The 12264-nt window shown below is 51.9% G+C and overlaps 1 protein-coding gene across 2 annotated transcripts in view; it reads left to right on the forward strand.

Moving 5' to 3' along the window:
- LOC137439020 (neuroblast differentiation-associated protein AHNAK) overlaps nt 1-2867 on the forward strand; it is a 138283-nt gene extending 135416 nt beyond the window's left edge. For both annotated transcript variants that reach the window (XM_078786190.1, XM_078786195.1), the window contains one exon: nt 1-2867. This exon is cut by the window's left edge. In XM_078786190.1, the coding sequence (XP_078642316.1) occupies nt 1-2168 (2168 nt within the window). In that variant the 3' untranslated portion in view covers nt 2169-2867.
- The last annotated feature ends 9397 nt before the right edge of the window (nt 2868-12264 follow it).

Below are 12264 nucleotides of genomic sequence, written 5' to 3' on the forward strand. Positions count from 1 at the left end.
TTGATACGTTTTCCTTACAAATTATTGGTTCAGATGCTGATGTTAACGCTTCTGCACATGTTGATGATTTAAATCTTTCTAAGGGAAAAAATAAGTTTCCAAAGTTTAACATCCCAAAAATTGGATTCTCTAAAGCAAAAGAAAAAATTGGCAAATGTGGTTCACCAGAGGCTGAACTTAATGTGGAAGTTTCAGATCTTGAGTCTCAGGCAAATGAAACAAAATTTGGTCTGCCTCACCTCAATATGCCAAAGTTGAAGCTTCATGGAGCCAAGCATCAAAGTCTTGATTTTGATGTTGACACAAGCCTTCCAAAAGCAGAAGTAAACATACAAGGGCCAGAGATAAAAGGTGACATTGATGGTCCTGATGGTAACATTGTCTTAGATGGTCAAAAAGAAAGCATCAAGGGCCCAGAAATACAAATCCCTACATTGGACATCAAAGGACCCAGAATTTCTGCACCCAATTTTGATAAATTCAAGGGAGATGTTGATGTTGCTGAACACAGCGTAGGTTCAATGGAAAGTCCAGAACTGCACATCAAGCAACCAAAAGCTGATACTGATGTTGAATACCCAGAAAGCAAGATGAAGATGCCAGAATTAAAAGGTGGCATTGAGGGCCCTGGTGTTCTGACGGATATCAAAGTAATGAAAGGAGGTATTGAGAACCCAACATCCCAGATGCCCACATTGAATATCACAATACCAAAGATTTCTGCAACTGATATAAATATTGACGCTGATATTCCAAAAGTCAGAGGAGACTATGGCACTGAAATTACTGATGCAAAATATCATTTTGAAAGTCCATCGCTTGATGTACAAGGACCAAACGTTGAACTTCAGGGTCAAAAAGGTAAAGGTAAGATTCCAAAGATTAGCATTCCTAAATTTGGTTTCTCTAAATCCAAAGAAAAACGACCAAAAGCTGATGTGAATCTTAACATTCCCAATGCAGGTCTTGCAGTGTCTTTCCCAGACGAAAAGCATGAAGTTGCATCACCAGAAGGCACAGCCAATTTGGATACTTCCATGGATGTCAAAGTACCAGCTGTTCATATCGGTGCAGGAAGCTTCGAAGGAAATGCTGATAGTGATGTTGAACCTCCAGTCATTCATGTGGAAGGACTTGATACCAAATTGAAAGGTTCAAAAGTTCGATTTCCTGGTTTTGGGAATTCTGGTAAAAAGACGTCAAGATCTACTCATAGTCTTGAAGGAAAACATGCAGGTATATACTTTAAGGAATATGTACAAGGTTCCACCAGTGTAGATGCAGATTTAAATTTGTCACAAATAACAGACCAAGGAGTTAATGAACAAAAGAAAAGATTTAAATTTCCAAAAGTTGGATTCACAGCACCAAAAGGAGGTGTTAGTTTGCATAGTGAATCACCAAGTGTCGCCAAAATTACAGTGCCTTCGTTCGGCTTGTCCACACCAAAGACAGAGGAAACATGCTCAGCAGACATCAACATCAAAAGCCCCATATTGGATGTTCAACAAAAAGACAATTCACTAACAACAGATATCAGCCAGTGCAAAACATCTTCTGAATCAAATGTTCCACTAAGTGAGCTTGAAATGAGAATGAAAAGTTTGAAGGATAGTGTGCAAATGCAGATTGATATCTCTAAAAAAGAATCTTGCAGTGGGGATCTTGATTTGCAAGATGATGAACTGATAAGGAGCATGAAACTATTAAAAGGAGAGATTTCTGATACAATGCTAGCTCATGTGGAAATGGAGAGCACAAGTTCAGATCGGGTCTTTTCAGCAACGGGTTCATACCCAATCGGAGGTCATAAATCTCCAAGAAGCATCGAAAATGAGCCAGTCCAGACAAACATCTACTCTGGTAGTGTTGAATCAACGTCAAAAAGTCTAGAAGGTGAAGCAAGTATCAGTCCTCCGAAAGGAAAATCAAAATTTAAATTTCCAGGATTACATTTCGGAACATCGAAAAAGAAAGCATCAAAAGACTTAGGAGACGGCGAGCTTGAGATTTCAACAGAAAGTGCATCGTTCCAGTATGCGACGCCAGACTTGGAGATGGAATTTCCTGAGGTACAGCACACATCAACATCCGATTCACAGAAAAGTCTTGAGTCAGATCCAAACTCATCATTTCCTACAATGGAAATGAATAAAAACGACAAGTAGGACCTTCATTCAAGGTAATTCCTTGTGTTGATGTATCAATAATGCTCCCTTCATGCGAGGTGGTTGTACATATGAAATTGCCATCTTTACATGATTCTAAACTCAAGCATGTGATTTGTCTAAACTGAAAACATGTGCCCACATGACTTCCATTTAGCAGTTGAGATAATGCAGAAAGTTTCAAAAACACTTCATGTCAATTTTTCAAATTTACTGGATGGTTCATGCACATTACACATTTGATGTCTTCCATTTCTACAGCGACGCATGACTTCCATCTTTATATTGCTGATAAAACTTTATAGAATGTATTGCTTCAGGTCGACTTAATCACAAGCTTTTCTACCTGCGCATTGTCATGAATACCACTGTTCTGTCCGGGACTTACTGCAAAAGGCACTTGCATGCTAAGACGGTTACATGCAATCTTTTTCATGAATGTTATGCTTATGCTGTTATTGCTGTGTGTAATCATTTTAATGGGGAGGAAGTGTGAAGGAGTAGGTGGAAATTACATTTTTCAGGCTTTGTGGTAAAATATTTTCACTTTTTGTGTGCACTGCTGTAGATTTGTTTAGTATGGCTAAAGGTGTGGCTTCATAAAACTTCTGGAGAAACAGCAGGTTTTATTACTTCTGCATATATGTATATATTTTTAGCTTTCCTTTTGTTCTTACTTTATTAAAAATATGAAATTCATTTTTGAACTGTGTTTGATTCACATTGTGATTTTTCAAAGCAACAACTGTAATAGACGTTTGATTTATTCAATGATCAAGCAATAGGAATGTCTCATCAGGTACATAATGAAAAAGGATTTAGTCATATAATTATAGGAAACTTAAGCAGTTATCTCCATGTCAGGAAGCAAGGTGAATGGAATATCAAGATGCATTAAAGGGTAGCTTCAGAGCAACAACGTACATTTCACATTACAAGAAAAAATAGATATTGTGCCATCCCAGTTTTGGCCTATGACGGCTGTGGCGGCCATTTTTCAAAATGCCCGCCGTCTAATACTAAAATACCATATAACTCAACAACCAAGAGGCCTAGAATCTTAATTCTGGTGCCTATATATAGGTTTTTGGGGTCATATAATTCAAAGAAGGCAATAATGAGTTTGTGTGATCACGTCTTGTACCGCTTTTGGAACATAAGTGCCCTTTTCCAGTTTACAGAGACACAACATTTGGCGGTCTTTGTATTGCTTTATTTTGTATTGATGAAATATAAGATACCTGTACCGTAAATTAAACTTATTGTGCTATAAAAAAAATAACACTCAAAACTAATACGAAGCCGAGTTACATATTGTTGTTGATACCAATGTGCCATGAGTCAGTTAGGGTTACCATCAAATGTGAAATGCCAGATATCACATGAACTAATCATGGCAAGAGCCCCCACATTCGCACAAAGCTGTACACGGCAGAGCTGCTTTTGTGCATTCGCAGTTTGTTACAACCGCATCGAATAAGTTCTCTGCAAACTCTGCTGGCTTCAGGAAGACTGCTCCAAAGAACATCCCAGTTTCCATCACTACTACGAGTCCATCCCCATCCATCCGGTTGTGGAGGCGTAGCCTTTGCTTCAAGCACCTGACTCCAGATGTGACCGGCCTGGTATACTGCTCGTCTAGTGTGCTGAAGTAGAGCACCCTTGGTCGGTGGAATGTTGCTCACGTCTCTGCCTTTCCATGTGAATCGTCGATCCTGAGCTCATCAACATGGTGTTTGGAACTTGTTCGGTCATAAAGAAGTACGACGAATATCTCCAGAACATCCATACCCCATAGCAGCATCAACATCTGACATTTGTGGTTGTTCCATCAGCTTCATTAACTCCATTGGAACCTCAGGGCACATGCTCCATGTATCCCAAGCAGTCTTCTTTCCTCTGCCAGCAAAGCAAGAGGTCATATCGCACCCAGTAAGGGCATGAAACATTGGAAGTGCAATGGACCTCTCAGAACCAATTGCAGCTGAGATATCAAGTTTAAATGCAATCTGTTAAATTTCCTGTTGAGATGAAAATTGCTGAAGTTACCCCACTTATTAGAAAAGCAAAGATAATACGAGTATTATACTAGTAAACATATTATGAAATACTAGCAGAAGTACCCAGCATTGCCGGGCGGGGGAGGGGAGAGGAGGGGAACGGGGGGGAGGGGAGAAGAGTGGGAGGGGGAGAGGGGAGAAGAGGGGGGGATGGGGAGGGTGAGGCATGGGAGGGGGTGGGAGGGGAGGAGGGGAGGGGGGAGGGGCCGGAGGGGGGAGGGGAAGGGGGGAGGGGAGAGAAGAGGGGGGGATGGGGAGGGTGAGGGATGGGAGGGTGAGGGATGGGAGGGGGGAGGGGGAGGGGGGACCCGGCAGAAGTACCCGGCATTGCCAGGCGGGGGAGGGGAGGGGAGGGCGGAGGGGAGGGGAACGGGGGGGGAGGGGAGAAGAGGGGGGGGAGGGGAGAAGGGTGGGGGAAAAGGGAGGGGGAGGGGAGAAGGGGAGGGGGTAGGGTGGAGGGGGAAGGGAGGGGGAGGGGAAGGGAGGGGGGAGGGGGGAGGGAGAGGGGGGGAAGGGGAGGGGGGAGGGAGGGAGAGGGGAGGGGGAAGGGAGGGGGAGGGGGAGGGGGAAAAGGGAGGGGGAGGGGAGGGGGAAAGGGGAGGGGGAGGGGGAAGGGGGAGGGGGAGGGGAAAAGGGAGGGGGAGGGGGAAAAGGGAGGGGGAGGGGGAAAATGGAGGGGGAGGGGGAAAAGGGAGGGGGAGGGGGAAAATGGAGGGGGAGAGGGAAAATGGAGGGGGAGGGGAGAAGGGGAGGGGGGAGGAGAAGGGGAGGGGTAGGGTGGAGGGGGAAGGGAGGGGGTAAGGGGATGGCCAGTCAACAATGACGTTGCAGTTCTCATGGTCGGAGAGCAGCACAACAATCGGACATAGTCCTGCATATTCGCAACAGCACGAAGCGGATTTTGGAGACTCACCGATCCTGTGACGTCCTCCAGTACCGGCGTTGCCGGCGGGGGAAGGGAGACCCGTACATTCCCAACCTGTACATTCGCCCTCTCGACTCAAGCTCACTCGGACAAAAGCCTCGCACAAATTACACCGTGAAGGCCCAATGGTCATGTCTATGCCACAAATCACGGGCGCACTGAATTGAAAATATATAGAATGCTCATACTCCGTGAAAAGTGAAGCCGCCGTGTCGCCATCTTGGTCAGCACGACTCGACCAACTCGCTTCGCGGATCTCGTTTTGTGCGGCAATAAACTGCTCCAATCGGTTACGGAAAGGTTGTGGAAAGACGTTTCACAGCTGTTTCAAAGAAATTTAATTCATATCGCACAAAATCGATACAAAACACGATCGCATAAAAGGTGAAAAAACGTGTGACGTGTGACGGGATGGAACATCACGTGATCGCTCTGAGCGAATCAGTCTGGCGGGGGGAATGAAACATCACGTGATCGCTCTGAGCGAATCAGCGAGCTGCTCTGGAACCGGCTGAGATTAGCGGGTATTTCGCTAATCTCAGCGCTGAGGTAAATATGAATAAAAATATGGATCTCGTCAAATATGGTCTCGGCCATGTTCGTCCCAGGCTCAATGGCTATGTCTATGCCCAATATCAAGTACGTGAGCCTCTCCGTTTAGGAGTCTATCGGTAACATTACACACACACACACACACACACACACACACACACACACACACACACACACACACAAACTGTGTTTTATAGATATAGATGTAGTCTGTCAGTACAGTGGTTTTTTGTGTATTATGATTCCATATATTTCTTGGTAATTAATCAATACGTTCGTGCTAACAAAACCATGAATGTGTCTTCATAAACTGTAAAATGGTACTTACGTTTAAAAGGTGGTACTGTGGCGGACACAAAAGCCCACTGGCATGGTGACATCATTCCGCGCACCAAATGGGCGGTGGCCACGCCCGAGGGGTAGGCGTGGCCTCATGATATACACCGGGCGCGCAGCCCGGAGCGCGCCAGTGTTACAGTGAGCTCCTGAAATAAAGACGCTTATAAGTTACCGCTTGTCCGCTTCCTCCTTGCTCGCAAGCAGCGCGCGTAACGCCGCGCTTTACTGGTGACCCCCTTGACGTTGGATCTGCCGGAGCGATCCTTCCACACGCGACGCCATTGCCATGGCCAACTTCATCAAACTTCCCGAATTTTGGGAGGCTCAGGCCGAAGTCTGGTTCATCCAGGCCGAAGCCCAATTTCAGCTTCGGCGCCTCACCGGCAATGACACGCGCTATTGCCACGTCGTCGCCTCCCTCGGGCCCGGCACGGCCGCTCGAGTTGTGTCCGTCCTTCGCCACCCACCGGACGGCCACAAGTACGAGGCACTCAAGCGGCTACTCCTAGCCACGTTCGGCCTCACGGACGACGCACGGGCCGACCGCCTCCTGGATCTCCCCGAGCTCGGTGACACGCGCCCGTCGGTCCGAATGGACCATATGCTGTCACTGTTGGGCGACGAAGCCCCCGGTTCTCTATTCCGGGCGCTTTTCCGTCGCCAACTTCCAGCGCAGGTTCGCCTCGCGTTGGCCGGGACCGGGCTAACGGAACCCCGAGCATTGGCAGCCGAGGCGGTCAAGTACTTCGCCGCTTCGGACACGCGGGCGAGAGTCGGCGTGGCCGTCACGGCCCTCGTGGCTGATGCTGCTGATGCTGCTGCTGATCCACAGCATCAGCTTATACAGCATACGCAGCATGCTGATATGCACCTCGTGACCGCCGCCACGCCCCGCCCACCGCCGCGGCGAAAACCGCCACCGCGGGGAAACCCGCCAACTCCACCGGCCTGGCGGAGCCAGCCGCGCTCCTCCAGCTCCACCACCTGGTGCTGGTTCCACGCCAAGTTCGGCCACGAAGCTCGGCAGTGTCATCAGCCATGCTCCTTCAACAGGTCGGGAAACGCCTGGGCCGGCGCTCAATAGTGGCGATGAGCGCCGGCCGTTCGAGCAGCCTGCTGTTCATAACGGACACCTTCTCCGGGCGCCGTTACCTGTGCGACACGGGAGCGCAGGTGAGTGTCGTTCCCGCCGGCACGTCAGACAAGCACGCCGCGGGTGGGGGGCCCGCACTGCTTGCCGCGAACGGGACGCCCATCCGTACGTACGGAAAACGCTGCCTCTCTCTGCGGTTCGGAGGGCAGGTTTTCCGATGGACGTTCGTCACCGCCGACGTGCCCATGGCACTGCTTGGCGCGGACTTCCTGTGCGCTAATGGGCTCCTGGTCGACGTCAATCGCAGACGTCTTGTCCAGGCCGAGACGTTCAGCTCGCTCGCTTGTGCGTTGCCCAGCTCAACGAGCGGCTTGCCAAGCGGCTTGCCGAACGGTTCGGTTCCGGCCACGTTGGTCCGTACGCTTCCGGCAGCGGACGCATTCACCCGCCTCCTCGCCGGCTTCCCGGCCCTCACGCGGCCCACCTTCTCGGCGGGGGCCGTCAAGCACAGGGTGGCCCATCACATCCCCACCGTCGGGCCACCGGGCACGCCCGGGCACGCCGCCTCGAGCCGACGAAGCTGGCGGTGGCAAAAGCGGCGTTCACTACCCTGGAGCGACTCGGCATCGTTCGGCACTCAGAGAGCGCTTGGGCGTCGCCGCTGCACATCGTGCCGAAGCCCGGCGGGGGATGGCAACCGTGCGGGGACTATCACTGTCTCAATGACGCCACGACTCCCGACCGCTACCCCGTCCCCCACATTCAGGACTTTTCCGCCCGTTTGGCGGGCATGTCCTTCTTCTCGAAGGTGGACCTCATACGCGGCGACCATCAGGTCCCCGTCAGGCCAGAGGACGTCCCGAAGACGGCGGTCATCACGCCATTCGGACTCTTCGAGTTCCTGCGCATGCCCTTCAGTCTGAAGAATGCGGCTCAGGCGTTCCAGCGACTGATGGACAGCGTCCTGCGTGACTTGGATTTTGTCTACGTCTACCTGGACGATATCCTCGTCGCCAGCGCGTCCCGTGAAGAGCACCTATGCCACCTCCGCACGCTCTTCGAACGCCTGGGCCAGCATGGCCTGATTGTGAACCCCGCAAAGTGCCAGTTCGGCGCCACCATAATCGATTTTCTGGGGCACCGTGTCACCAGGCACGGCGCCGTCCCCCTGCCGGCCAAGGTGGAGGCGGTGAAGGGGTTTCCGCGCCCCCGCACGATCAGAGGGCTGCAGGAGTTCCTGGGCATGGTGAACTTTTACCATCGGTTCCTTCCCCGTATCGCCCAGCTCCTGCGCCCCCTGCACGAAGCTCTCCGAGGTAAGCCGGGCAAAGGCGACGTTACCTGGACCGAGCAGATGGACACGGCGTTCACGGGCGCGAAGCTCGCCTTGGCTAACGCCACCATGCTCGCGCACCCGGCGCCCGATGCACCGATCGCCCTCACCACCGATGCCTCGGACTACGCGGTGGGCGCGGTGCACGAGCAATGGGTGCGTGGAGCTTGGCAACCGCTGGCGTTCTTTAGCCGGCAGCTTCGCCCGCCCGAACGCCGTTACAGTACCTTCGACCGCGAGTTGCTCGGGCTTCACTTGGCGGTCAGGCACTTCCGCCATCTGCTCGAGGGCCGTGCGTTCACTGCCTTTGTCGACCACAAGCCGCTGATCTTCGCGATGGGCAAGGTCACCGAGCCGTGGTCGGCCCGGCAGCAGCGTCACCTCTCGGCCGTGTCCGAGTACACGACGGACATCCAGCACGTCGCGGGGAAGGACAACCCGGTGGCGGATTGCCTTTCCCGGGCCGTCGCCCATGCAGTCCACCTCGGCATCGACTATGCCCGGATGGCAGCGGACCAGGCCGCTGACCCCGACGTCCAGGCCTTGCGGACCGCCGTCATGGGCCTCCGCGTCACCGAGGTGGCGTTTGACGGCGCGGGCGCAGCCCTCTTGTGTGACGTCTCCCTCGGGCGTCCTCGCCCCATCGTGCCCGCGGGCTGGCAGCGCCAGGTGTTTGACGCCGTCCGCGGCACACCCAGGCCCCGTTGGCCCCGTTCACGGTGCCGGAACGCCGGTTTGACCACGTCCACGTGGACCTGGTGGGACCTCTGCCCCCCTCGCGGGGTTTCACCTACGTCCTCACCATGGTGGACCGCACCACCCGGTGGCCGGAGGCCTTGCCCTTGGCGTCGACAACGGCGGCCGATGTCGCGCAGGCTTTCATCGCCACCTGGGTCGCCCGGTTCGGCGCCCCCTCAGACATCTCGTCCGACCGCGGCCCCCAGTTCACCTCAGAGCTCTGGGGGGCGGTCGCGCAGGGGCTCGGGGTCTGGCTGCACCGAACCACGGCCTACCACCCCCAGGCTAACGGCCTGTGTGAGCGATTTCACCGCTCATTGAAGGCCGCGCTCCGGGCCACCCTCCGCGACGGCGGCTGGGTCGACAGGCTCCCCTGGGTCCTGCTGGGCCTCCGGACGGTGCCCAAGGAGGACCTGCGCGCATCCGCGGCGGAGTTGGTCTTCGGGCAACCGCTGCGGGTGCCGGGCGAGTTCCTCCCCGACTCCACGGCACCATGGTCCGCGGCACAGCAGCGCTCCGCTCTGCAAGAGACTGCCCAGAGGTTCGCCCCGGTGCCAACGGCATGCCACGGGCACCCACCGACGCACGTCGCTCCGGAGCTTCGCACGGCGGAGTACGTCTTCGTCCGCCACGATGCCCACCGGACACCACTGCGGCCCCCGTACGACGGGCCTTTCCGCGTGCTGGAGACCGGGGCGAAGCACTTCACCCTGGACATCGGCGGTACTCCTGACCACGTTTCGGTAGACCGCCTCAAGCCGGCCCACCTCGACGTGGACCATCCACCGCCAGTGGCCCGACCCCCACGTCGGGGCCGCCCCCCTGCGGGCGGACCCCCGGCACCGCCCAGCCCCGCCGCCACGCCGCCCCCCGGTGCTGCACCCATCCCAGGGGCAGCCAGGGGCATCCCACCTGGCATCCCTGCACCCCGTACGCCGCCGATCGCCAGGGGGCGCTTCGGCCAGGTCATTCGTCTGCCCCGCAAACTGGCCCTCCAGGTGCGCGGGAATTCTGGGGGGGCGCGTGTGGCGGACACAAAAGCCCACTGGCGTGGTGAAATCATTCCGCGCACCAAGTGGTCGGTGGCCACGCCCGAGGGGTAGGCGTGGCCTCATGATATACACCGGGCGCGCAGCCCGGAGCGCGCCAGTGTTACAGTGAGCTCCTGAAATCAAGACGCTTATAAGTTACCGCTTGTCCGCTTCCTCCTTGCTCGCAAGCAGCGCGCGTAACGCCGCGCTTTAGTACCGTAAGTGACCACACATACTCGATATTGCCTTCTTTGATTTCTATGACCCCAAAAACATATATATATATATATATATATAGACACCAGAATTAAGATCCTCGGCCTCATGGTTGCCGAGTTATGTGGTATTTTAGTGTCATGTGGTGGCCATTTTGAAAAATGGCCGCCATAGCAGTCACAGGCCACAACTGGGATGATACTATATCTAATTTTGTTTCTTATGGCCTACTGAATATGTGTACCAAGTTTGATGCTTTTCTCAAAAAGTGCACGATTCGTCTCTGTATTGCACCGATCCACTGGACTACAGGAACTGCGAGCAGTGCTGTCAATTTCACCACACGTTCACCAGAGGCCCAGATTTGATCCCCGGTCTGTCCTGTTCATTTGTATGAAACACATATGTAATGAAAGAAAGATGCTTTACAAAAATTGGGAGCAATAGAGGCAGAGGTGCATAATTTTTCGCGCATTTTTACATATTCGTTTTCTTCGTTTTTTTTGGTATACAAGATCGAGGCTCGTGTAAAAGTTAACATTAATCACAAAAAAAAAAAAAAACCGGACACACAAAACATACAAAAAAGGGAGCGGGAGACAAGATGAGGAGAGAGAGGGAAGCACACAAGTACAACAGCAGAGAACAGGGACATCGGAAGATCTGTGGGAGGGAGAGGGCTTGGGGGGAGGAGAGGTATAGTTGTTAAAATACTGTTCATTTATATAAAATAAATGTATATTGAAAAAAATCAGGAGCGATGGAGGCAGAGGTCCGCCATATAAACCACCCAGATAAGTGAGCCCGGTGGTAGGGGAAATAACCATAGAAGATAATAGTTATGCAGTTATGGGGGAAATTAAATCCATCCTGCAGGGCTCAAGTTCTGTTTCATCCTTTAGGTGGTACGTCCACCGTGGGCAGTAGTACCTTTGTCAGCTCACTCTAGCTTAGTAATGTGCTGCAGCACTTTTTTGGATCCACTATACCACCAAACGTAGCACTATCCAAAATGCAACAGCGAAGAAGTATATACACCATCATTTTTCCCAGAGGTTTAAGGAGCTGCTAACCCCACTAAAATCTGACCAGTACAACCTTCTACCGCTGTGCCAAATTTGGTCCTAATCCGTCCAGAAGTGAAAGAGTGCATAGGTAACACACAGACAGACAAACAAGAAATATATTTTTGCCAAATTTTGCCAAATTTTGCCTCCCCCTCAATTTAGCTCTTTCACGAGCCTCGATTCAGTATACAAAAAAAAAAAAAAAAAAAAATGTCGTGCATAGCACGATACTTGCGAAATCCCTAAAATACGTTGTTGGCCTATGATGACCTCAAAAATACATGGTGGTTGAATTCAGTGACCAGATATGCAAATCCTCTTCCAATTTCAAGTCAATCGGATGAAAATTGAGGATTTTAGAAATTTGACAAAGTTGGTGATCTTTGGCCTATGTTGACCTTTTGATCCCAAAAACAATGGGCTTCTTGCTTATGACCAACCCTACCGTTTGGTGAAGTTTTGTTAAAATCGGTTGAAAATTGTGAGTGCCAATGTAAGTGCCAAAGGTAAGTGTCAATGCCATGTGTAAGCCAAGCTCCATCCCTCTCCCCAATGATTGGCCAGAAGTTATTTCTTGTTTTAATATCAATTTGATGAAGTATTGCAATTTTCTCGTGACAACTGTCTAAATAATGCAACTTTATATTGTGACCACTGTCGAAAGAATACAGCTAAAATAGAAAATTCCCCTGGAAGGAAGTCTTGTGGGTGGTGCGTAGGCCTCCCAAAATCCAGACCCACT

This window comes from Myxine glutinosa, chromosome 1 (genome assembly GCF_964187855.1).
Source record: "Myxine glutinosa chromosome 1, kmMyxGlut1.1, whole genome shotgun sequence".
NCBI lineage: Eukaryota > Metazoa > Chordata > Myxini > Myxiniformes > Myxinidae > Myxine > Myxine glutinosa.